Below are 26,997 nucleotides of genomic sequence, written 5' to 3' on the forward strand. Positions count from 1 at the left end.
TCCACATAAATAATACTGGAAGTTGTGGAAGTAAGGGGGGACTTAGCCTACTGCTTAATACTCTGCTTCAAATTCTAAGCGTGCTAGCAAAATCAAAATAAAATTATTCTTAGTGTTTAACTCGATGTTGGTTTTTGAACTTCTGGAATGCAATCTTTGCTTTAGTATTCTAGATATAAACACGGGAAGCACATATACCTCAAAGTACAGTTCTGAGAACCAATTTGTAAAGACCACTTTGCAGACCCAAGCAGAGTGGAGCTGGCGGTGCAGGAGCAGGTGGCAAATAATAACAGACACAAACTGTTATTGGATTAAATTGGGCCACAACTTCATGGAATACAGGGGAATCCTGGTTATGCAGGGGAGTCTGTTCCTGGACATGTGCAAGTACATTCCGCCCCCACCCCCTTTTGGCACTGGAAACAACACACGTGTCAGCAGTCACACGTGCGCTGATCATGTGCAAGTGGGGAGGCACCTATACAGTGCAACAGGTATGGCAAAGGCACTGGACCTATATCCTTATGATCTATCAGTGCATGTTGCAATAGCTACAACAGGCAGAAAAAACATTAAGTGCTCCACCAAGATCCTCAGTAATTTTCAAGCGATCTCTTGGTGGTGGTGGTGTGTGTGTTGGGAGCCATTGATGTAGAAGATCAAAGTAATGGCTCCATCTTACTGAAAGTACACAACCAAAATAAAATAACCAACCTGAATAATTTCCACGTAAATCAGAACAAGATCTAAAATACAGAGAAAGCCAACAGCAATAACCTCCCTCAACAGAAAACCCCAGCCCAAAAATCTGTTCAGCAGCTTCAGCTTTTGTAGCTGGAATCAGTCAGGGCCCCACCTTCCCAAGTCAGGTAAGAAAAGGCCTGAAAGGCAGGGAACAGGTCTTCCAGGATTCACAGCCATTCAGAAAATTTCTGCCTTGGCTCTTCCTCCTACAACTGTATGCTCATGTAACATGGAAGACTCAGAAAAAGGCTATGGCAATATGAGTTGCTGCTAAAGCAACATTTCCCCCCTGCTCCCATCCCCATTTCAAACCTTAAATCTCCATTTGTATTCTGGAGTCCCAACTTACCTGAACATATCTCCCCCCCCCCCCCCAATCTACACAGTGCTCAAAGAGCTGCATCAAGCAGATTTCAAATCTAAATACTGATTTGATGCTGTGGACCAGCAAAACAATTCAAGAAGCAAAAATCCGCATTCCTTTAAATAAGAGAGACAAGTCAACAGTCAGCCTGTATATACTTCATGTAGAGTTGCCACTTTTTGACCCATGTTTAAAGAGCTATCTGTGCAGAACATAAAGCTGTTCCTCTCCTATCCCCTGTCCATCAACAAAAAGTTTGGACTAAAAAGTGAGAAGAGGAAATTTAGCTCCATTTGCCTTATGCAAGTGCTGCACCTAAGCATTTAGAAGCACCACTTCCATCCAGGGGCGAAAGTAGACTTTACTTCACCTGGGTCAAAGACCCAGTTTGGCACACACATTTGTGTACATACACACATAGGCAGGGAGCCTGAATGGCACCCCCCCGGCTTCATCTGGGGCAAAAACCCCAGCTAGTCCCTCTCCCCCAGTAGTTATGGAACTGCTTCCACCAACACAACAAATTCAGCTTGAGTTGGCTTTTGTAGACCTGCTGGATAGCTGTGAAATGGAAATTCTGCTGATTTGACACATAAAATTATAATATATTTTTTATTGCTAAAATTCAAAATTTTCTCCTCCCACAGATATTGCACTGACATCCATCCACATATGTTGCTAGCAGAGCCTCAAGCTCCTTCCCAAGAGGCCCTCTCATTGGTATTCTGCATTTTCTCAGAATACACAGTTATACACATATATACAGAATACTCAGATACACACACACACCCAGTCAGCTCATGACAGAAGAATCACAGAATTCTAGAGCGGGGAGATACCTCCAAGGGTCATCTAGACCAACCCCCTGCAATGCAGGAATCTCAATACAAGATTCCCCATCCAATCTGAAACCATACCGGACCCTGCTTAGCTTTGCAAACGTGCCAGCAGTTTTATTGCTGCACCCATTCTTACCCATGATGCCCTCCTGAATTCAGGGTTCTGCTCCAGCTCTGCAGAGCTGTCCCCTTCTCACCCCACTGCTACTTCCTGAACAATGGAGGATAAGGTGCCCTTGCTCTAACCACAAGGCCACATGTCCTCTGCAGAGGTATCTCCCCACTTCTGAGAAACCCCAGAACCCCGAATTCCCAGACAACTTCCTCTAACCTACTACTACGCACTCTGTTTCCAAAGCCCTTTTCGGGATCCAAGATTAATTTCACTTATTTCCAGCAGGCCAGCATGCTTGCAGCTGGGGTTTCAGAGTGCAAGCTCCCCACCCAGGAAACCAAGACTTTACGCAGCAGCGCCAGCCAACTTCTGTTTCCCTTCTGCAACTTGCACAGAGGGTGCGGGGCTTACCCCACTGCCAGATCTCCTCGCTTACTCTCTCTTGACTTTTTTTTAAAAAAAAGAGTCATGGAAGACAGAAACCGCCCAGAACGCATCTGCCTTTGGGACCTGGGAGGTTCCAACCGGCAGCTGCTGCAGGCAGAAGAGGCAGCAAAAAAAGGGGGGGGGAAGAGCCTTCTGGTGGTGAGGAGAGAACTTCCAGGTGCTGCCTGGCTTGGATTGAGCTCAGTGGGATCATCAGCTGGGAGCGCTGGCACCCCGCCCCCACGATTCCCAAGCATACCCTGAGCCTGGCGGAAGGGGGTGAGCTCCGCTTTTCCAGCGGTGCTGGCAAAGCCCTGTGCAGCTTGTCCTCTACCCTGCCTGCCTGCCTCCTCCAACTGAGAGCACGGGGACAATGGTGTGTGTGCCATGCACGCCCGGGCGGCACAGTGAGTGTCACCCTCATCAGGATGGCATCTGGAGTACGCTGCACCCACTTTGCTCTGCCTCTGCTGCCATGTTTCCAGGGGACTTTGAATGAAATCCGGGGACGTTCTCGGGATGGAATTTGTCTGGGGACAGAGTTGCAAATCTGGGGACTGTCCCCAGGAAACAGGGACGTCTGGTAACCCTAAGTTAGCAAGAAAACCTTCAGGATGCACAAGCATCATGTGCATATTGGAGTAGATGGAATATTTCAGAGACAATACACCATTGCAAATGTGCCTGAAATATCACAGGATATAGAACTATATGTCTGGAAGCCTGCAAGGGAAGAGTGGCTTGAGGAACAATCACGCGGAATAGTATAATGGCAAGTGGATAGGTAGTTCTCCCTGTTACTCTATATCCACCCTGCTACTCTTGCCTCTTCTGTTTACACTCCCTCTTCCCGTTATCTCCACTTATTTGGCAAAGTGGTGGTATGAAAAATGACAACTTAAATTACAATAACCTTTATTGCAGCTTCTAAACTCAGTTGCCCCATAGCCTAAACAAGAGGTAGCCAACATGGCTTATTCCAGATGTTATTGGGCTACAACTCCCACTGCTCCTGATCAATACAGGGAAATGTTCATTTTCTTAAAAAAAAATGTTAAGAGTATTCCCAGATGTGAAGAGTATTCCCATATGTCAAGCAACATCTGGGTATTGAACTGGAAAGAACCTCACATATGTATTTTAAATGTTAAGAAATAAAATCCTTTAAATCCCAATCTTGCTTAGTTTATGTACATGGAAACACATATTTTCAATAGGAAAATATGTTTGAATGAGCAACAAAAGGGAAAAAACACAAAAAACCAAATTATTAAAACAAATTTGACCAGCATTCACAAACCAGCAATTTCTAAGTGAGCAAAGGGAACTGGGAAATATGGTAATAAAATGGAATCAATTTCAAGTTGGTTGGATGGGTTCTGAAATTAAAAGGGAGGGAAAATACTCAAAGGGACTGTGGAAGTTTATAATGTGGTAAAATATAACTTATGAAAAATTCATTAACTATAATTTCATATTATTTCTAAATGTTAATTAATGAACATACTTAGAAAATTATTTCATAAAAGAAACACTGATAAATAATGCAGCATTCTGTTGTCAAAAGGCATTTCTTTCATTATCATTTCAACATGCTTTTGCATGTCACAACAAACTGTCAGAGGGGACCCATTGCAAACTTAAGACTTGTAAAAATGCAGTCTTTAAAAATAATTATTTTCAACATTGTGCTCTATTCTGCAATTGCAAACTACAGCATGTATAGCATTCATGTTTCAGAACCTGACTTATGGCTAACAGATTATGGTGGTTAATCTACACATAGAAAACAAAACACAAAACACAGTTATACTCCTTTCTTGATTGTCTGAATCCCTATATTAACCCAGTCCAAGTTACAGCTAATAAGACAGAAAACCCATGTCCAATTAATCAAGTATTTTGAACACACACTAAGTAATTAAGTTAATATGATAAACTCAATCTAGGGGTATTAGTTCCACCCATCATGACTTTAGTAGTGTCAATTGCAGACCTGTGGTCCCCTGCATGCTCCTTTTACAAACTCCCTTCTTGTTTGTACAACACCTGGTATCACAGAGGTCTCACCCGGACTATACTTCTAAAAAGTTGAAATGAACTTTGCCAATAATATTGCACTGGGAGAATGAGATTGTATTCTTGAATCCGCCCCTCCCCCCCCCCAAGTCTTCAGATTCCAGTAAATTAGGTGGTGAGATATTCTTTTAACTTTGTGTGCCACAAACTTTGGCGGCTTCTTGATCCTCCCTTTGTGGGTGATAGGGATGTGGGAGAAAATTGATTCAGTTTGCATTTAAAAGCAAACTTACTCAATTCACACTTTTTGAAATAATATGCAAACCATAACACAGCCATCCTCCACAATTCACATCTCCAATGTTTGGAATGTTGTTCTCCAGCTGTGTAATATGTAAAATATGCCTACAGTGGGGTAAGGTATGCATATAAATGCATTTATTAGTGAAAAATACAAATAATTTGCAAAAAATATGTATGTTAAAAAGAATCCACACAAAAAAATGTATATTAGGAAAAATTTGCATTAAAAAAAACACAACCTAATTTGAAAATGTGAAGAATCGAACTTAATATTGCAAAAAAATAAGAAGCCAAAATTAACCGTCACCCATCCTCAGTCACTGGTATAGCATTACAGTAGCACCTTGGCTTATGTTACCCTTGGGTAACGTAAACTTCGGGTTGCGAAAGCAGCAAACCTGGAAGTGTTTCGCCACATGCACATAAGCGTTCCCTCCAGTTGCGGTAACCGCGGGATCCGGCCGGAGCTCCGGAACAGATCCCGTCCACAACCAGAGGTACTACTGTACTACTCCAGGAAATGAAGAATTAAAATGTGAGACCCATATATCCACTCGCCAAAACAATAGAAGAATACTGAAAGAAAGCAAAAGGATATACTGATGATCCTTGTGATCAAATCACATCAGTTAATGTCTTCTCTCTTACCTCCAGCCAATCTCTCATGTCACACTTTGACCAAAATGCCCCTCAAGTGCAGTATAAAGTAAATCCTAATCCAAGGTTTTTATGAGTGTTGATTTGAAAGGGTGAGTTACAGCACAACCTCATACATGCAAACTCAGAAGGAGGTCTCAATAAAATCACTGGGGCTTATTCCTAGAGAAGTGGACATAAGGTTACAGCTTTAAACGAATACTTAATTTCTTCTATTTAAAACATTGGGATAAGTGCTTAAATTTGTTTAGATTGTGCAATCAATGTCTTGTTATATGTTAGCTATTGCATAGTGTTTTAATATTTTATTGGAAGTAATCCTGATAATGTGCTTCAAGGACAGGGCATAACATCTTAATATATCAATCAATAAACTTATTCTTGTTTAAGAAAGCTGGTATCTGAAAAAACGCCATGGATAAAAGCTCATCTGTGGGACCTTCGAAAGTGCATTTTCTTCTCAATAACACAACTGCCAAGTTTCAATGTCAATTACTATTTTTATTAAAGCTTCTGTACTGCAAACAAGACTTGCTATTATTTACTTAATAAAAACATTATGAACTCAAAATAAAAGGGGAAAACTAAGTTTCAGAGTATCTCTGCCTCCAGGCAAATCCAATATCCCCAAAATAAATATTTAACCCTCTGCATTTTGACACAACAACCTGCAAAAATGTATGAGGGTATCATCAGCATTTTTCAAAAGAACCATGGCGAAAAACAGAACTTCTTAGTTGCAGAAATAACTTGTCAAGAAAAATTAAAAGCTTCTGGTCTAACAGATGCTTACCAATGTTTAAATTTTTGAGTGACAAAATGTTACAACTTTTCTATAAAATCTAAGATTCAGCCTGTAACACGAATAAGTTAAAAATTGCCACTTTTATGGTTTCATACTACTGGGCACCGTAACAGACAAAGTACCTGCATAATAACTGAACTATAAATAACAAAAATATATTGAAGTTTATGTTTTAAACATTTACAGGGTTTTATATTGTATTTTATGGGGTAAGTATGCCTGCATATCATTGTAAATTGCTTTCTAAAATCATATATAATAGTGCATCTTCAGCCATGATATACACTGTATAAGATGCACCTATGCTAGGCAGAAATTCCACAATTTCAGGGATGCTAGAGAGAATCTTCTCTCCTGGGCCAACAATCCCCAAGATTTTGAGGGCATCTGAACCACTTAAAATACAAGATGATCTGTAGGGAAAGAGGCAATCTTTCAGCTATTGGGACCTAAGTCATTTAGGGGTTTAAACATTAGCACAGGCATCTTGAACTGGGCCAGGAAACAGGCAATCAATCCAGCTGTTCTAAAACAAGGTTTATAAACTTGAAACCGAGCCAGTAATCTGGCTGCTGCGTTTTAGACCAACTGAAGTTTCCAGGTCATCTTCAAAGGCAGCCCAAAGTAGTTCTAGTTACAGGTAGGTAGCTGTGTTGGTCTGCCGTAGTCGAAACAAAATAAAAAAATTCCTTCTAGTAGCACCTTAAGAGACCAACTAAGTTTGTTATTGCCATGAGCTTTTGTGTGCATGCACACTTCTTCAGATACCAAAGTAGGTAATAACAAGTGCCTTGAATTGGAGCAAGAAACAAAGTAGAAGCCGGTGTAATTTAAGCAAGACCAAAGTAATATGGTCAGAAAAGTGAACCGTAGAAATTATTCTGTCCAAAACGTTTTGTACCAGCTAGAGTTTTTGAACACTTTTCAAGGACAACCCCACATGTAGTGTGTTTCCGTAATCTAATATGGATATGATTAATGGCTGTGTAACAATGGATGATCTGCTTTCTTCAGGAATGTGTGCACTAGTACGCTACCCAAAGCTGGGAAAAGGCATTCCTAGATACTGCAGCTGTCTGTACATCCAGAAACCCCTCTAAACTGATCCTTTAGAGAAAGTACCAGAACAGGTTGTAATTCTGATTCCGGACTCACATTTCTACTTTTGTATTTCTACTTCTGTCTCAATTACATTAGTTGGTTTTTTTGACATATTGCATGAGAGAAATGGACTGGTTTGCACATCATATTAAATCAAGAACAGACTGTATCTTAATGTACGTGCTTCTGAAAAGTTATTGCTCTGCTTCTGCTGCACTACCAGAAACAAGCCAGAGTCTGGTTTATCACAACATCCAAATCCAGGCTCTTGGTTTGTTTGCATCGAACCATTGGGCTATCACTTTTGGTTTGTGAGCCTGCCTGGCTTCAGACGCAACAAGCCAAGACAACAAGAGTAGGGTCGGAGCAGAATGAGAGTGTTCCAGCAGCAGACTCCACACTCACATGAAACGACAGTTTGTTTTTTACTATACTGTACTTTAATGTGGTGCATGAATTAGGCCAATGTCATTTCCAAAAGAGAAAGAGAAGCATATGCTTATGGCTATGAGTTTCTTTAAAAAGCATCCTAGCATAATGTTAGGGCCAAAGAAGACTTGACAAGATCTCCTGCTGGTTTTTATTTTTCCGTAGTATAACAGAAGTCATTGAAAAGGGAGAATTCAAATCAGAGGGGCAGTAGCTCAATGGTACAGCCTTCTGCATTCAGAAAGTCCCAGAATTTTAAAGGATGGCTGTGCTTCAGTTTGAAAAGTGCAAATTGGGTAGGTCTGCCTTTAAATGAGAATCATAGAACAGTATCCCATAAGTCATCTAGTCCAACTCTGGACTGCAGGTATCATAGCTAAGAACTGAATCAGACATAAGAATTGAATAAAACCTCTGCTCCATCCCTATCTCACATGCTATTACAATTACTTTAGCCCTTGCTCTGTTACTGAGAGAGCCACCTAGACAGGAGTGGCTCTATGTGATGGACAAAGGCATATTAACAGCCCCCAGCAGTAGCTGCTTACAAGGTGACAGCATGGTTACTGCTGCATGGGCACACTGGTGGGAACACCAAATTGGCTCCACTGGTGAACCAGCACAGACACAACCTTACCAGGAAGGTGAGACAAATGGAAGCAATGTAGATGCTGTGAAGCTATTGCTGCAGTCATGGTCACAGAGCAAGTCAAGACTGGGACTAGTGAGTCCTGAGGGGCATGCTGGAAACAAAGCAGAGCAGGAAGTGTACAAATAATTTACTTATATACAAGCTTCATTTACTCGTTTTCATTATCTAGAAAGATACAAGACTACATCTGTAAGTTATGTCCAACTTACTGTGCGCTATTAGGAGCCTGCAACTATTACCTTCCAAGTGTGAAAAATCCAAGACGGCTCTTGATGTGTAAAACTTGTGAGAATTAGTAAGCAAAAATTATGTGCCTTCTGATAATCACCAGTGCTCCATAGCTATATGCAACCTATCCTCACATAAATGTTTCTGAGCATCAATAAACTTATTTTAGTCAAAATGATGACAAAATTCAAAACAAAAGCTTGATTTTTCACCAAGGTGTTGCTCACAGAAAAAGAATTATCCCAGAAACTATGTATGTGACAAAGCTATATTTGCCAAATTTACTACAATATTTTTTCTAATTAAACAGTGTTAGCTATAAATCCCTACATAGATTGCACTCTTGAGTTAGTTCTAGCATATTCACAGAGCTTCGGGTTTTAAAGAGTTTGTTCCAAGACAAAAATAGCACATATATTTTTAATTAACCACAGCAAAAATGACCACTTTCTGTATAGTCTCTGTTCCTATTAGCAAACAGGTATTCTTGTGTTGTTTGGGGTCACATGCCAATGATGAGTGCAACCATCTCTCTCTCTCTCTCTCTCTCTCTCACACACACACACACACACATGGGCTGGTCGAATCAGGACGGTGCAGGTATATGGTTTGTAGAGACCCTGGGGAGGTGCCCGACTTGGGGGAGCCTGACAGTGAGGATACTGGGAAGGAGCCAAGTGGAGGATCTCTCAACCTGCTCGCCTTGCCTGTCACTGCGACAAGAACCCCAAGCCCTTCCTCCCTCTTCAGTCCTGCTTTCATCTCCAACACTTCCTCTGTGCCTCTAACGCTACCCATCTCAGAGCTGCCAGTCACTGGGTTAAGCCCTGCCTCTCTCGACGGATCAGACACACCCATCACCCAGATTCTGAAAGTGGCCCATGGAGGCATGAACAGATAGAGCAGAACCTGTCTACCAAAAAAACTATCCCAGAACTTCAGGCTTGGGGGGCAGGGATGGAGAGAACACCACAGAATGCAGGAAGAGTAAAATCTTCTCTTACTATCTGCTCCCTCAGAAATTCCAGTAGCAATTAAGTTTTTTAAGCTGCCTGCCAATGGCAGCGTACAGTAAATGCCATGAGTGGGCGAAGCCAAGGAAGATACAGTGCAGGCATTAGCAACTGTGCCATTGCTCTCTCAATGTGGCTGCCTTGCATGTGTTAGAAGCTGCTCGGAGTGTGCATGGGGTGAACCTTCTCACAGCTCACATACTTTTCTGTTATCTAGTTTGCATTCGAAAATAAACTTGCTTTCTACCCAAGAAATTCATTTTTTGTTTAAAATTATTGTGAAGCAATGGTATGTACTCTTTTGCTGTTTTGTTCTGTTTTAACTACAGTGTTCCTTATACTTCAAAGCAAGTATCTGCGGAGATGAGAGTCTGAAGAATGACATACATGAACAGCATCACAATGCTGAGAGATTCTATCTTTAAAAATAGGATTTTTCATGGGAGAGGGCTGCTGATGGCTATTAGCCACAATGGCTATGCTTTGCTTCCAGTTTGAGGCAATAATATTTCTGAATAACAGTGGCTGGAAATCACAGGAGAGGAGAGTGGTCCTGCGCTTGAATCCTGCTTGCTGCCATCCCATGGGCCCCTGGTTGGCCATTGTGAAAACAGGATGCTGAACCAGATGGGCCATTGGTCTGATCCAACAAACTCTTCTTATGTTCTTATGATCAGATCTCTCATTGTTTTTCTTCCTGAAATCTCTCCAACTATGCACAATGGGAAGGTGAGCTTTCAATTTCCGCCACCTATCTAAAAAAAATTAAATTTCAGAAATGTATGAATACATAGGCCATCTCTGCAAACACTTTGCAAATGGCTTAGCCCCTGACCAGCTAGAAAATGCTGAGGTTGCTAAGGAGGCCAGAGACCATCTTAGTTGTGAGTCTTGGGGTTTTGTTAAGTTATTTTGTGTTTTCATTTTATATTTTTATGCTATTATCATTAGATGGATAGATAGATAGATAGATAGAGCAAGTAAGTAAGTAAGTAAATTTTATAATGGTTGCACCATAACCTATCCTCATACAGGGTCAGTGTTGCTTTCCTAAGTACCTGGGAGATGATAATTTAACTATCCGCTGTAATCTTCTTCTGCTAGGAAATAAAGGACATAAGTGTCATAGTTCAATGACAAACAGTTTAATAGCAGAACATGTTATTCATATATTTAGATTTCAGATTTAATTCCTCCAGTGTAGTAGGCCAGCGGGAACACCTCTCTCCCACCTCCACCTGAATAACAACCCAACAAAATTCACCATCACAGAATAAAGTGATGATCACAAGGCTAAGTATGTTTCAGAGGACATAATCAAGGGCTATTTGCCGTCAAAGCCAGAAAGAAAATATACATGTGCCAAAGTGATAAACCTCTACTGCCAGTTGCTGGGGACAAGTAAGAAGAAGAAGAATAGGAGGAGTTTGGATTTGATATCCCGCTTTTCACTACCCGAAGGAGTCTCAAAGCGGCTAACATTCTCCTTTCCCTTCCTCCCCCACAACAAACACTCTGTGAGGTGAGTAGGGCTGAGAGACTTCAGAGAAGTGTGACTAGCCCAAGGTCACCCAGCAGCTGCATGTGGAGGAGCGGAGACGTGAACCCGGTCCCCCAGATTACGAGTCTACCACTCTTAACCACTACACCACACTGGCTCTCATTCTGGCAATCATTCTGTCCTGTTTGCAAATATCTTTGTGACATGAGACTGGCCACCATCACAGACAATGCTATTCTAAACTGACCTCTAGTCCAATTAAACAAGTCCATTTTTATTGGAGAAAATGGGTTTTCTTTATCCATAGTCAAGTATGCATGGGTGGTGAGCCCAACACCATGGATTGTATCCAAGTAAACTATGCTCAGAGAAGGCCATTACTTTCAATGGGTGTACTCTGAGGAGGACTGGATACAGCCTTGAGATACTACACATCCACAAAGCAATGGGAAATGCTAATGATCTATTTCTGCTCCCCCGTTACCCAGTCCTAAAATACACTTTCATTTGATGACAATGAAAACAATGTGATTAATGATAATGTATTTGATCCTGTGCAAGTAACTATCTTCAGAGAGAAAAAGAAAAAGTAGTGCAGAACAACATGAGCAGTGATTTCTTAGGAAGGGAATTGAGGCTAGAATGAAATTTGCAGAAAGCAGTGCAAGGGTATAATGTCCTGCCATCTAATGTTTGAGTTGCTCCTTTAGCAGGTACTTAATTCTAAAAGCTGGAAATAAAAACATACTACTTTCTCTCACCAAACACCTGGAAATACCTGCCAAAATGTTAAATTGTGGAAGAAGCTGAGAAGAGGGCACAAATGACACTAAATACTTCATGTAGTCAGATATTACTACAGTGGTACCTCTGGCTGCGAACGGGATCCGTTCTGGAGCCCCGTTCACAACCTGAAAGGTCCGCAACCTGAAGCGCCGCGTCTGTGCATGTGTGTGGCACGATTCAGCGCTTCTGCGCATGCACTGAAACCCGGAAGTAACCCATTCCAGTACTTCCGGGTTCGGCGCATTCACAACCCATAGAAAACGCAACCAGAGGTATGACTGTATCACTGATATTACCACTACCTGGATGAACACAAGAGTATTTATTTTCTACCTCTATCAGTTGAACACCATGGCACTGTTACTCAAGTTCCACCAGCAAAACTATAATACTAAATCAGTTTACAAGTTTTGTTTACAATTAAGTACAGTAGTACCTCGGGTTACAGACGCTTCAGGTTACAGACTCCGCTAACCTGGAAGTAGTACCTCGGGTTAAGGACTTCGCTTCAGGATGAGAACAGAAATTGTGTGGCTAATGGGAGGCCCCATTAGCTAAATTGGTACCTCAAGTTAAGAATAGTTTCAGGTTAAGAACAGACCTCCTGAACGAATTAAGTTCTTAACCCGAGGCACCACTGTAGTATCTAAATTTTGTTTTTTAAATGTACTGTATTTTTATTAAAGATTTCTTGGTTTACAAAAGTATGTGCAATGTCTCTTTCCAAGTTACATTTTCTACAGATCAGTTGATATGTTATTTGTTTTGTCTTTGAAAACATTTCTGGTGATATATGGTTTTATTTATAAGTTTAACACTATCACACCAGTTATTACAGCTGCTCACTAAAATTCCAGCAATATTTATAGATGACATTTTTTAAATACACTGCCTCGACTCCTTGAATAGAAAAACTAAGTCACAAAACCCCCTTCGGGGAATGTGGAGAGATAGGGCAAGCTGCAAGCATTCTTGGATAGCAGCATTTCTATCTGAGATCTGGTCTATCCATGGAACCTTTACAGAGATCATGACCGGGGAGTGAGGGTGGGACTGCGAACTTGTTCTCACTTCCAGATGGTGTTTGATATCACTGAGCATGGTATCCTCAGCTTGGCTAGAGCAGCTGACAGAATGAGGCATACAAGGAGCCATCCAACCATCTTAGGGACTCTACTGTGGATTTGTGTAGGCTTTACTCCTCCTTAGCCTTTTCTTCTCCTGAAGATATCCTGCAAGGCAGCGGAGGTTTAGGATTAGTTTTCCTTCTCCTAGCTGAGCTACCCTCCCAGGTTGACAAGCCCCATCTGCCACTCACTTACATCTACAGCACGGAAACTGCTGTGATGGGATTTTATCAAACCTGACTGTCTCCTTTTTACCCCTGGATCTAGATCATTTACGGGAGGGAATGAAAAAGCACCAATCTCAATTCTACTTTTTATTTCTTTATTAGATGTATCAAATAAATGCATCTACCCTCCAATATTAAGATCTAACACATTTTTTAAAAAAAGGAAAACCCTCAAATTAAATTTAAAAAAAATTAAATTAAAAAAGAACTGGCAGCTAATAAAGGAAACTTTAAAAGCAGGGATCAGTGCACTAATATTAGTGAGAGATCTTACTTTCTTGGGCTCCATAATCACTGCAGATGGGGACAGCAGTCAAGAAATTAAAAGACGCCTGCTTCTTGGGAGGAAAGCAATGACAAACCTAGACAGCATCTTAAAAAGCAGAGACATCACCTTGCCGACAAAGGTCCGTATAGTTAAAGCTATGGTTTTCCCAGTAGTAGTGTATGGAAGTGAGAGCTGGACCATAAAGAAGACTGATCACTGAAGAATTGATGCTTTTGAATTATGGTGCTGGAGGAGACTCTTGAGAGTCCCATAGACTGCAAATAGATCAAACTTATCCATCCTTAAAAGAAATCAGCCCTGAGTGCTCACTGGAAGGACAGATCCTGAAGTTGAGGCTCTAGTACTTTGGCCACCTCATGAGAAGAGAAGACTCCCTGGAAAAGCCTCTGATGTTGGGAAAGATGGAGGGCACAAGGAGAAGGGGACGACAGAGGATGAGATGGTTGGACAGTGTTCTTGAAGCGACTAGCATGAGTTTGGCCAAACTGCAGGAGGCAGTGAAAGATAGGCGTGCCTGGCGTGCTCTGGTCCATGGGGTCACGAAGAGTTGGACACGACTGAACAACTGTATTATACTACTTGGCAAATGCCTGCTGGAAAAGAACTGTCTTCAGCTGGTGGCACAAGGCCAATAAAGAGGCTAAATGCATCTCCTGAGGTAAAGAGTTCTGCTGTTTAGGTACACAAATGGAGAAGGATCTTTTCCATGTCCCATCCCAATCAACTGTACCTTGGCCATTGCTGCGACATGGAGAGACCACTCTAGAAGGTCTGAAGGAACAGGCAGGATGGTATGGGAGGAGAAAAGCTTTAGGTAACCAACATTCAAGTCACTTGGTGCTTTTAAAATGGTCACCATCAAGACTCTGAATTGTGGTTGTTGCAAAATGAAAACCACATGTCCCAACAACAAACAACTCCAATAAGTTTAGCTGCTGCATTTGAACAAATTGGAGCTTCTGCAGACTCTTTAAAAGCAGCCCCATTTAAGGATGTGGCAGCTATCTAAACCCATGGTAACTAAGGCATTTCTCACCAGTCTGAAATTCTCAGGAGCAGGTGAAGCTGAATAAAAGAACAATACATTTTTTGTGCTTTGAGGTGCACTGTGTACCACGGTGAAAAGAACACTAACCAAAGGATGGCATGGTATATACATGTTCTAAGGGTCACGACTCCAGCATAGCTCTAGGTATGAAAAGTATATTCCAAGGGCAAAAAATGCACAAGATCTACACAGAGATACCAAACACCCACTGCTGCAACTTTTCAGTTATTCTAAAGCTTTTGAACGGCAGACAAGATGGTACATTGCTAAACCAGCAAGTTTTGCAAAGATGAACTTAAGTTTGCATGTTAATAAAGTACTTCATTGCTGTCTCCACCCCCATCATTCAGCCCGGACACTGAGATCCAGCGCCGAGGGCCTTCTGTCGGTTCCCTCACTGCGAGAAGCAAAGCTACAGGGAACCAGGCAGAGGGCCTTCTCGGTAGTGGCGCCTGCCCTGTGGAACGCCCTCCCATCACAGGTCAAGGGAATAAACTACCTGACATTCAGAAAATACCTGAAGGCAGCCCTGTTTAGAGAAGTTTTTAATCTGTGATATTTTAAATTTATTTTAATATTTGATGGAAGCCACCCAGAGTGGCTAGGGAGACCCGGCCAGATGGGCGGGGTACAAATAAAAAATTATTATTATTATTATTATTATTATTATTATTATTATTATTATCATCATCATCATCATCAAATGTGAGCAGCCTGTAACAACACTGGCGAATGCTACACTAAAGAACAAACAGCAGACGACATATTACAAATGGGATATACTTCCTGCATAAAACTCTAAATGACCATTCAGTTACAGTCAGCTGGACGTTTAAGGTAGTAATAAAGCCTTCTAATATATACTTTGACAGAGGAAAACAGTAACATTTGTATTATGTTATACAAACAAGGTTTCATCATTGTGAGCAAGTCAAGTCAATAAGAAACTGTATTTTCAAATTTAGAGGTCATAAATATGTATAGTAATTGGGATGCAAAATTTCACCCTGAAAATATTAAAGTATACAAAATTCATTATACTCTATCAAAGCCAATATCTGATTCCCAAGACTGTTGTGACAGTCAAATAAGTAAACTTGGGATATTCAAGTTTAAACTACAGTTGTATCCAATATAACCATACAATATAAACGCTGTTTCCTTTCTTCCTCTGTGCACCTCATCCTACAAAGAAGTCTCAGACTGAAATTGTAAAATACAGATTATAGGATATTTTTAAACAAACAAACAAACAAAACAAAACAAATTGATTACCCTAAATTAACTGAAGTTTCATCACCGGAAGTTGATCACGGCATTGCATACCATAACAAACTAATTGAGTAGAGAACAATACAGATTAAATTCTGATTACAAAACAGCTCTGCTCCTATAGGATTAGTAACACCATGCAAATAGTGCATGGTGTTCAGTTACTGTCCACCTGCATTCATACTGTTTCCTACTTTGTTCACAAATTGAGAATAATCTATCAGTTCATTTCAAGTGTATAGGACATGACAATGAAATGATAATACAGGGAGCTAGATATGTCGTTATGTGCAACCTACAGCCGCAGAAGGGCAGCTTAGGTCTGGTCTGCATATTCAGCAAAATGAGGTGACAGAGACAGGTCACAGGATGCGCTGCAGGCATAAATCATTTTTTTAATATTAAAAAAATCCCCCTATGCAGAATTTTCTACTCAAGTACAAAACTAGCATCTTAGGGCCTGGCACTCCCTATCACCTGCAGTTTTAAGTGGGTACTGCCTCAGGATTCTACCATCTCATTCTGTTGCATGCATATACCAGGACTTAAGACTGCTGGGATCCAGACTGAAGCCTTTTAAAGACCCAAACTGTGGTGGAAAAATATTGTTTCTCCTCCTTCACTAAAATGTGTTGCTAACTCACACCTCATGATTTCCACACCTAACTAACCTTCCAAACAAAGTTGTATAAGAAACACAGTGTTAATTTCAGCTTTTATTTTCCACTTCATCAAATATTCAACTTACAAATATTTTCTTCAGATCTAGTGCTGACAAAGAAAAGATACTAAAAATATACTCATTTTACAGAAATAGCAGTTCTACTGTTAAATATATACCATACTTTCTGAACGATCAAACATGATGTCAACTCATTAACCACATTCAAGATTCTCTGAGTACGTTAAACTTGCACTAAAGTTTTTGAAGTGTTCCAAACACATATCCTACTGTGTAGAGCTACTGAATTAGTTCCTTCAAATGGGCAAATTCAAAGCCATTTTAGTTGCTATACTAACACTGCAATCCTAAATACACTTACCTAGGAGTACAGATGTAATCCAAACCCCTGTTAATTGGGAATAAGCCCCACTGAATTCAGCAGGACATGCATTGATGTAGCCATGGCTATGATTGTACTTTAGGTCAAAATGATTTCAATGAAGCTTACGTCTGTATAGATATGAATAGGATTGCATTATAAGTTTGCCTTTACAATGCATGAATCTGTCTAGACCTGGCTAATTCGCTACAATAGCCGTTCTTACAGAAAGAACAACTGATGCTCCAAAGCTGTAGCCCTCCTTAAGTAGAATTAAGCCTCAATGCATTCAGTGGAGCTTGCTTCTTAAAAGACTCCTGCAATGTGGCACTGTAAAAGCTGCACCTTAACAGCACACCTGGCACACATTAGAAAGAGATATGGATATTTGTGTAATCAAAAATACTGTACATGCATTTCAACAGCAGCACAGTAATACAGGCCAAAAGAAAAAGGGGGGAAGAGAGACATCATTGTATATGTTAATTATAAAATATAAATTATAAAATTTACAAGTTTAAAGTCAACACTGAAAATGAGCTGTTAAAAACTGCTCATCTGACCACACTGCATTTAAGCAGCATTTTGTCTGGATCTCATTTCTATTTTCTGAAATATCACATTTGTTTCAGACTAACTTTAAGACCAAAACCTGTAGATGAAGTTGGACCAATATGTTATACCATTGCTTCCCATGACTTTTGTGTGGGATGCCATTGTCTGGTGGATCAGCAGCTGCCAGGCTGCGGCCTCCCCAGCCAGTTCTTGCAAGGTCCCACAGGATCTGGAAAGAATACTAGAGGGGCAAGGTTAAGGTCATTCTGTTACGCATTCTATACTTTGTGATGACCTTGGGTGGAATGGCATTGGGCAGGATCTAAACATAATGAGAACCTCCATAAGAGGTCTTGGGATGGGGGGGGGGGGTAATCAAGTCACACCCCTAGCTCAAAAGGGGCCCAGCCTCCCCCCAGCTGCCCAGTGGGAACCCAGATGCCTGGTCTACACCACATTAGAGTTGAATGCTGGCCAACTGTCATGGGTGTTTCCCAACAGTCTGGCAGCAATATTTATTCCAACACTGATTCAAGTGAAGACCATATCCTTGCCCTACTGCCATGCCAACACTGCTTATCTGCGGAATAATCCAAAATAAATAAGTGGCATGCTTCATCCCAAAAATATGTATTTATTGTGCTCATTCCCACTGCACTAATGAGCCGCAACTGCTGCACAAGGTTACCTTCAGTTCAATAACTAATTCAGTACTAAAAATGCTTACAGTTGGAGCATACATTGAAGGCAGCACCAAAAAAGTGCCAATGTTAGGTGGATTGTGGCAGAAAAAAAAGACCACGCATGCTTCTTCTTTTGACTTTATGAGCAGACAGTTAATGTAACACATTTTAGATGGTGGTTCAACCTTCAAAACACGTCTCTTTCAACTTCCAATAGCTGGTGGGCATACCCTGTTCTAGTAGTTTCATTTTATATGGTTCAGCCTTCTCCCTTTGTATTCTACTTGAATGTTTCACCTTAGCTCAACTACTAGCACCTTTCAAAATATCCTAAAGGTTGCAGAAGATTTTGGAAAAGGTATCTGAATGTTTCAGTGGGAATTTCTATCTGACTCCAGAGGGAATTAAAATCTAGGTTCTAGGTCTGTAGGTAAACAGAATATTGTAATTCAACTGTCTTTAGGCCCACATTTTGGCAGGAAATCCTGCAGTTAGGCTTCTTAAATTTCATTGAGGTCACTAAGATTTAAGCAGCCTGAAAGCAGAATCACAGCCTTTGTCTTTTAAGTTTGTGATAAACACCAGGCTGATTTCCATTTTTATATGCATTGACAGGAAGCTTTCAAGGCCAAATGCATGTTAACACAATTCTCATATGAAATATGTCTAATCTTAATTATCAGTGTGCATTAGCGATGATAAACATTAACAGATTAAGAATACCCTTGTATTCCATGAAAAGTAGAACACTAGTGTAGGGTGTTGTTTTTAATGGAAAAGCTGTTTTAGGGTTAGTTTTTCTTACGTCAACCAATATGTCTTGAAATCCATGGGGCAGAGGCTTATCCTTCCTGTAATTCTTATGTAAGCTGATAATACACTAGGGTCTTAGTCATTAAAAGGCCAGCTCCAGTTGAACTAATTGGTGGGGAAAGTTACCCCTCTATTTCTTACCTCTATGTTAATTCCAAAATACTTTTGTTAGAGAAAGCGATGGAAAATACAACACTCCTTAGTAACTATAATTCAGCTTGGAGAGTTTTAAAACAAGTTTGACTGCTACACTTCATTTTCACAGCTCTTTCCCACTGCTAAGTCTGCTTACAGAGGGCACTTTATGAAGATGGAGCCAGTCTGCTATTTTTCAGGTGCAACCTGGAGAATAAATACACTAACCAGCAGATTAAATATCAAAGTTGCAAGGCCAACTTACATTACCAGCCAAAGTGAAGTACTGCTTATTGTTACAATACAAGTGAATTTCTAACATTGCCTATAAAACTTCTAGGTTACAATGTTGGTGTATTTCTGGTCAATATTCCAATCTACAGGGAGTTAGAAATTACGAGTCTCTATGTATCATATCAATCAAAAAGCATATATGCCTAGGGCGACGCAAAAGTGATCAGAATTTAAAGATGCTGTCTACTGGAAAGGATCCAGTGGTATCACAGTCCAAAGCCAACACTCAGAAACACTTAAGCGCGCACAGAAGCGCTTCGCATGGATTTTCCTTGAAGTGTTACAAATGACTGTACAACTTCTACATCCATGTGTATCAGTTTCAAGTAAACAGGCAAATAGAATATCCCCTGTATCATCAAGGTTTAGGATCACTGAAATGGCACCCAACAAACTGCATCAACACCTAATCCAGTGCTCCTGTATGTGCAGATAACCACATATGCCCACAGCATTGTCTCTGCTGGTTTTAATGATACAAGCTAATTTAAAATTAAAGTACCTCTTAAGAGGCCAGACCAAGGACATCTCATCTGCCCATCACGGTAGAGTACTGGGCATAATTGTGTTCACCTTAGCAACAAATGAACATTTCAGCATTTTATATATGTTCTCATTCCCAAATATAGCCCCAGCCAGCCTTGCATACAGCATTTCTAAAAAGCATGTTCAGCCTTTAGCTGACCTTGTTTCTTCAATGTTCTCTCTGCCTTTTTATCCAATTTAATTAAGGGTTTCTCGCTGCTTCTTAGTATTTCCTGACTCTTCTAGATTACTACTTCATATTAAAAGGTACAGTTAAGGGAAGAATAATGGATGGGAATTATTCTCAGTTTCCTCTTTACTTCCACAGGGCCCCATGGGCACAAAACCTGTGCCATGGCTAAAGCAAACTAATGTAGTTATTAGAGAAAATAAATAGCCCTGGCCATGGAGGTAATTCTTAATGAATTAATATATAAATGATTTCTAGTTGTGGGAACTCCATCAAATTATTACAAATATTAAATGAATGTTCGCCATATACAGCTATACGGCTTTTTAAAAACGCTGATGCTCCAAAACTACTGTCAAAAGAATTAATAAGGGATCATTTTTGCTTCCCCATGCTATCATTTAAGAAGAAACAGATAATAATTAAAGCAAAAAGCATATGAAGTCAAGCTATTGACACTTCTACTACACAAATTCAAAATTTGTCCATTATCTCTCGTACTGGACTGGTATAGTCCCTCCTCTGTTTATCCCTTCATTTTCCCTTGACAGCTTAGTTTACACCATTTTTGCAATGGCATATAAATTTATTACCTCTGCTTTCTTTTCTTCAACTCTGAAGCTCGTGACCTATAAGTCTTCTGCATTTTAAGGTGTTTAGGAGATCGCCTGAATGAATATGTAAGTAAATTTTGAACATTACTGATAGCTTCCCTGTACATAGTAAATCTGTGTTTAATGTAAGCGAACAAATTCTTCACTGGTTAAGATAAACTAAAAATATAGGGTAAATTTAGCCAAAGTACTTTTTAGAAAGGGGTGAAAAAAACAAATGTTTTCACTGAATTTTCTACCATAGAATTATGTACATCTCATGCATCCTTGTCTGTTCTCACAGAAGACCAAGTATGTTTAGCTTTACTAAACCAAAGCAATAGAAGCAGAAGTGTGCACATGCTCGCATGCATAAACACGCAGACACATACACCCCACTCACTCATCTACCTCTGAGAGAAGAGCAGAAACAGCAGAAGGTGGGTAGTTGCCTTTCCAAAAGATACTGGCCAATTTTACAAAATCTGATGCCATCAGTGATTCAGCCCTGCATACAATTTCTTGCAATTCTTTTCTCCCTAAACCCCAATGACATTGAAAAAAATACTGCATTGCAGTATTTGCCAGTGTACCAGAGGGTATTCTGTCAGATGCCCCAAAGTCAAACCAAATAAGGAGGCATATAATCACATATAGTAAATGCCACACAATAGAGAAACTGAAAAGTGTGACAACGCTGCGAGTGCAATTAAATATTCAAGCTGTATTCCATGCCCACTCTGTATCTTAAAGTCCTGGATTATGTACAAAAATATCAAGGATTTATATACTCCCGAAGTTACTTTATGTGAGTAATCATGCACAGCCTAGAACCATAACCTCTCCACAAGGTCATGCATATGTAGGACTTAATGTTACATATGTAGTAACTCCTAACAAACGTTCCCAGCGACATACTAGGCATTCCAAAGTTTTAAAAACATAATTTATGGGGCAAAACGTGTGGAAGATTGAAAAAACAAAAGGTATTATCAAAAAACAATTTATTAAGATTCCAGAACACTGAAAAAATAATCCATTGACATTTGAACTCTAGAGGTTTAGAACTCTTCTATGCCTATTAAGAACAGAATATAACCAAGCCCACCGCTTGAAACACCCTTTTGTTGTGATTCTTTTCTTGGTCACCTTTGTTGTGATTCTCTAATACAGCATGTTAGTTTTTCCATTACCAGCACAGTCAAAAGAGGCAACAAAAAGAAAGGGGCCAAAGGAAGGATGTCCACCTAGCAGGAAGAGCATCTCTCTACGTAACGTGCCAGTTTCATTAGTTATGTGCACTGCAATGGGAATAATTATAAATTAAAGGATGGAGTCAGTATTTAAACAATCCATAAATTGGACTATTTGTCCTGACTAGAATTTTGTAAACTATAGATACTTAAATAAAATGCTTCACACATCTCACCTGCTTTAGGTATCCAACTAAAGGTTCAGTGCAGAAACAATCACAAATAATCTGCTGGTTTTATATATTTTTCTTCTACAAAGGTTCTATTCATAAGCTTCTATGTTACCCAGGAAAATCTTATGTGTATAAGCTAACAGTAAATAAAGAGCCACATATACATAGAAGCTATGGATATTACATTCATCTCTTGGCACCAAAAATCTGATAGCTCAATGCCAATGAGATATATGTAAGGAGGAAATGAAAATCTACACTAAAATTGTGTAGAGTAGATAAAAGGGAAACCCTTAAAAAAAAAACCTACCAAAATGATTCAAGGAAACAATAGAACTGTATGCCGATACTCTTTGAGAATGGGGAGGGAGGTACTCAATAGTTTGAATGTGGAATGAAGATTATGAACATAATATTGCATCTGAAAATGGTTTTTAAAAATTCAGCAGACTTTCCATATATGAACCCATACAACTTTCTTTTCCTATATAGCGACAGGGTCAATTTCGTCTACCCTGAAGTCTCCAAAAGAATTAGTTAAGGAATGAAATCCAAGCAGACTTGATTTCTCATCTTTTAAACCTTCTAAACACTAGCATTTCCATTCTAATTGATCATTCAAATTATGTGCCAAAGAAAGGGAATGAGAAATTTGGCAAGCATAAAAGGTGTGCCCCTGTATTTCTGGTATGTTTCTCTTATCCTTGCCATACATTCCGGGCATGTGCATCCTTAGCCGTCTGTTTTATATTTACTATCATCTGCCAACCAACAAAGTCTTCTAATGCTTTACATGCCTATTACCTTCTTTTAAGAGATGCTATGCTATTGTTTTGTGCCCGACAACATATGGCACCATAAAAATTAGCAACAGATACTTAAGTTTGTTCTTAGCAGCACCTAGCTTATATTTTTGTATTTTAAGTATTGCTTCACAAAAGACAGATAACTGTGGAAATTAAGTTGGGTAGGAAAAAGATTAGTTTCATTATATTTGAAATCTGCGATTCCATGCATAAACTAAATGACAGGCTGTATTTGCATTAAATAATGATTCCGCTACAGACCCATGGCATTTCATAAAACACACAACGAACAGCACTTCCACATAAAAACCTTTACTTAGGGTAAGTTTGTGCACAGTTCTCACCCTGCCATTTGATGAATACTCTAAGAGAGCATTTGCAAGTCTGCTAGTTCCATTCAGCATCCTGTATCCTTATAGTGTTCTGCTTCCCTTGCGCCTTGTATTTTCTTGCAAATGCAATTTCACATCAGAAATAAAATGGTTAAAGAGCCCCCACCCACCATATGCAGAAAAAGAACAGATGCAAAAAAAAGGGATTCTAGAAATCACTGGCTTGAGCCAGAAATGTAATTAACACTTATTTATAAAGAATAATTAAAGTTGTGACTGCCACAAAGAACACCAAAGATAATTGAGGTAGCCCCAGAATTTTTTTACGCTGTTTGCAGTATTCCCACATGACTGCCACCTGCTCCCCCACTCAGCTTCCCCAATGCTCGTTTCCCCGGCAACCTTTCATTGGCTTTTCCTCCCAGCTATCGCTTTCAGTTTGGCTGCTCAGTCTAATCTTATTTGTTTTACACCCATCAAAACAAGCAGCTAGACAAAGAAATCCTATAAGAATAGGGAAAAGACCATAGCTTTGTTTCCCAGTTTATAATAAATATCCAGAGAGAGAAGAGGGAACGCCTGCAAAATGTTCAATTGAAACAAAAGTAGGAAGAATGAGGTGAATGTTAATGTCTTTTCCCTCCCTCCCTCCCGCTGCCCCCCACCCCCATGATTTGCTCTGTTCTGAAAGATTCAAAAGTCCATATTTGATCGGGCCATTTTGCACAATCTATAAGGAAAGCACAAGAAACAGCGAAGAGGGTGGTGGTGGGGAGAGTGGGGGGGGGGAGTAGAGAGAACAAGTCGTGTAGTTTCTGATTTTTCTCTGCTGGAAGAATGCTCCAAAAATAGAAATACTACTATCACACCAAAGGATTTAACTTCCTTCAGCAGAAAAGAAAGCACCCTTGTTCCACAATAGCGTTCGGATTCTACGGCAACAGTACATGCAGTCATTAGATTTCAACTTAGCAATCGTGTAGCACAAATGAAGATTAAAAGGCGTCTTGTGCTGGGGACACACTACAAAAGCACCGCGACTGTCAGCAGAGATCATCCAAATGCATGCTCACTGGATGAAACACTCAGTGCCACGACACTTGACTATATTTATATAATAGTTGTACATACACATTACATACACAGGTGCCCCCATTAAAAGCCAAAACGACCTGTAATTTTATTTATGGCTCACAATCTGCCATCCTAAACAAGCAAAATTCACAAGGCATGCCAACTGCACCAAGCCTATATGGGCAGTTTGCTGCCGGCATCCACTTACCATTTTCAAGCCATTCCACTCCATCTGTGATCACAAAGATGGACCCTTACAGCCCCGCACAGTGTCAAAAGCAAAAAGAACGTTATGTAAAAGCTGACATTCCTTCTTACAGAACTCCTGCCCAACGATGCAACAAATCGGCATATACTAGGCGCTGGTACACATACAAGCCGCCTCCTCTTTTTATGAGGTCATGACAGGAAACTCTTTGAAATACAATATGCAGCATTTACTGAAGCTCCTATAAATCACTCTCTCTCTCAAAAAAAGGAAGAAAGAAATACCATGCCTACTGCGCAATACACCAAACCAAAAAGTATCAGTCCCAAGGCAATTGCCTCCTCATTTTATTTTTTTTCAAGGATTCCATTTTGCATGTCTGATGCCCGCGTGTGAATGTGGGGGAAATAACCATCCCAACCCCCGCCTTCAGCATTTCTGTTGGCCACACGCAGCCTCGCGCTAGAAACCAGCCTTTTCTTTATTCCAAAAGAGAAATGATAATGACCTTAAAATGGCAAAGTACATCGCGGCTGCCCTTTATTAAAAGCGAGGCAAGTATATCAATGCGAGAGAGAGCAGGAGAGAGCGAGAAGGAAGATAAATGAAGGGAGAAAGACATTTAACAAGCGAGCCAGCGGGAGCAAACTAAACTCATGTGACAACACAGACTGATCAAAATGCAGACTTGGGGAAAGCTATATGTTCTATACACAGACTATGAAAGACTGCTGTAACAAACAGATTTTAAAAACTACTAATACCTACCATAACCATTCTTAATGGCAAATAATGGGTCTTGCAAGGCTTCAATTCCTCTAAGGATTTGATATGGTTTCAGGGAACTAAATGTGTTAGAATTGTATCTTTTTTATCAATTAAAAATAAAAATAAAAAATCCACAAAACACACAGTGCTGTTGTAGGGTGCAGCAAAATGAGGAAAACAAAACAAAAACCCAAGCACTGAGTTGAAGCCCCCTGATTTTAGAACGTAGCTAACAACTGAATAGAGCCTTGATGAAATTGGCTAGCAGCTTCTCCTTTTTACATCCATTTATGGGACCATCTGTCAGCTGAAAGCAAGATCCGATTGGCTAGGGAAACTAAAGGAGGCGTTGCAACATCAGGTGCTATTGAAATTAGCTACTGCCAGATTGACAATGTTAATGATTTGGTGACCTCTCCGACAACAGAGACCAGATTTCTGAACTGCTGCTTGTGTCTAGTAATTAAGGGCCAGTTTAGGAACATCACACATGCATGGATTTTACCCACACCTCTTTCCCCCTTCCTCCATTAGTCACTCAGAGAGAGGGGCAGTTTCAGGCCACACCTTAGAGTTTCCAGCACTTTGACACTCAAGTGTTACACCTCAGCCATGCTCCACTGACTCCATACTCTCACATCTTCCATGCAGGGCTGTGAAGTCTAGACCATTTAAACCACCTTATCTTTCTCGACAGTTGCTTTCCAGAGAAATGCATATTTAATGATCTGCCTCTAGGCTTAAAAGATATGACAAAAACACTTTAATGCGCATCTTAACTGTATTTATTCATTGGTGCTATAGTGTTTAGTCTCTACGCAATTCCCGAAGATCTGCCCATAATAGAGGACGTTTGTGTATTTTGTAAATTTGATTTCCAAAATTAGTCACGGGCTATTTCTCAGGACAAAAATTTAGTCAGAATGTTCAGGTAGAAAATGGAGGGGTGGGGAAGATTTTAGGGATTTGTTTTAGGGACTGTTCTGGTTTAAGACAAAAGACAGTGATGCTTTTCTACACTATACAAAAGAATATTTTTAAGTCTTGCTATGGTTGTGGAAGTTTCTTTGCTTATTTGTATCTGAGAAAATAAAAATCCAGATACAACCATGTCACAAACTTTTCACTGTCCACCCACTTAGTGAAGCACTTTCAATAAGGGTATTTTCATTTATATTTGCAATAAAAAATTGTTTCCAAAACATGTTCACTATTCTTATGTTTGCTTCAAGTAGCCTAGTCTATAAACTAGAACCTGCTCATACTATAGCCAACTCAGATTAACAATTTTACACACACACACACACACACACAATATGCTCTCACTGAATGTTCCAAGCAAAACTATTTTGTGTGCCATCTGAAATTAGCTAAAGCATTTCCAAGCTATTAGAAACTGATTTGTTTGTCAGTTTCTAATGCAGCCACATCTGAGTAAAACACTACCATGGGCCATGCAGCATACACATCTTCCACTGAAACCACAATATTACTATACAATGAGCAAACATAACCCATAACGAAAATACAGAAGTGAAAAATGAAATAAAAGCAACTCACTGAAAAAGAAAATTGTACACTGTTTAAATAACTGTAAGCTTCCC

At 40.0% G+C, this 26,997-nt stretch overlaps 1 protein-coding gene across 7 annotated transcripts in view; it reads right to left on the reverse strand.

Annotated features, from left to right (window-relative positions):
- Positions 1 to 26,997, reverse strand: part of ELAVL4 (ELAV like RNA binding protein 4) — a 98,335-nt gene that overhangs the window by 53,069 nt on the left and 18,269 nt on the right. The window contains exon 1 of one of the 7 annotated variants that reach the window (XM_033152182.1): positions 25,394 to 25,644. The exons of 4 other annotated variants lie outside the window; for them this stretch is intronic. In XM_033152182.1, the coding sequence (XP_033008073.1) occupies positions 25,394 to 25,402 (9 nt within the window). In that variant the 5' untranslated portion in view covers positions 25,403 to 25,644. Of the gene's footprint in view, positions 1 to 23,355; positions 23,659 to 24,625; positions 24,864 to 25,393; positions 25,645 to 26,997 lie in introns of those variants that run through there. 2 more of the 7 variants (XM_033152181.1, XM_033152179.1) reach the window with 2 other exon arrangements.

Source organism: Lacerta agilis, chromosome 6 (assembly GCF_009819535.1).
Source record: "Lacerta agilis isolate rLacAgi1 chromosome 6, rLacAgi1.pri, whole genome shotgun sequence".
Classification (NCBI taxonomy): Eukaryota; Metazoa; Chordata; class Lepidosauria; order Squamata; family Lacertidae; genus Lacerta; species Lacerta agilis.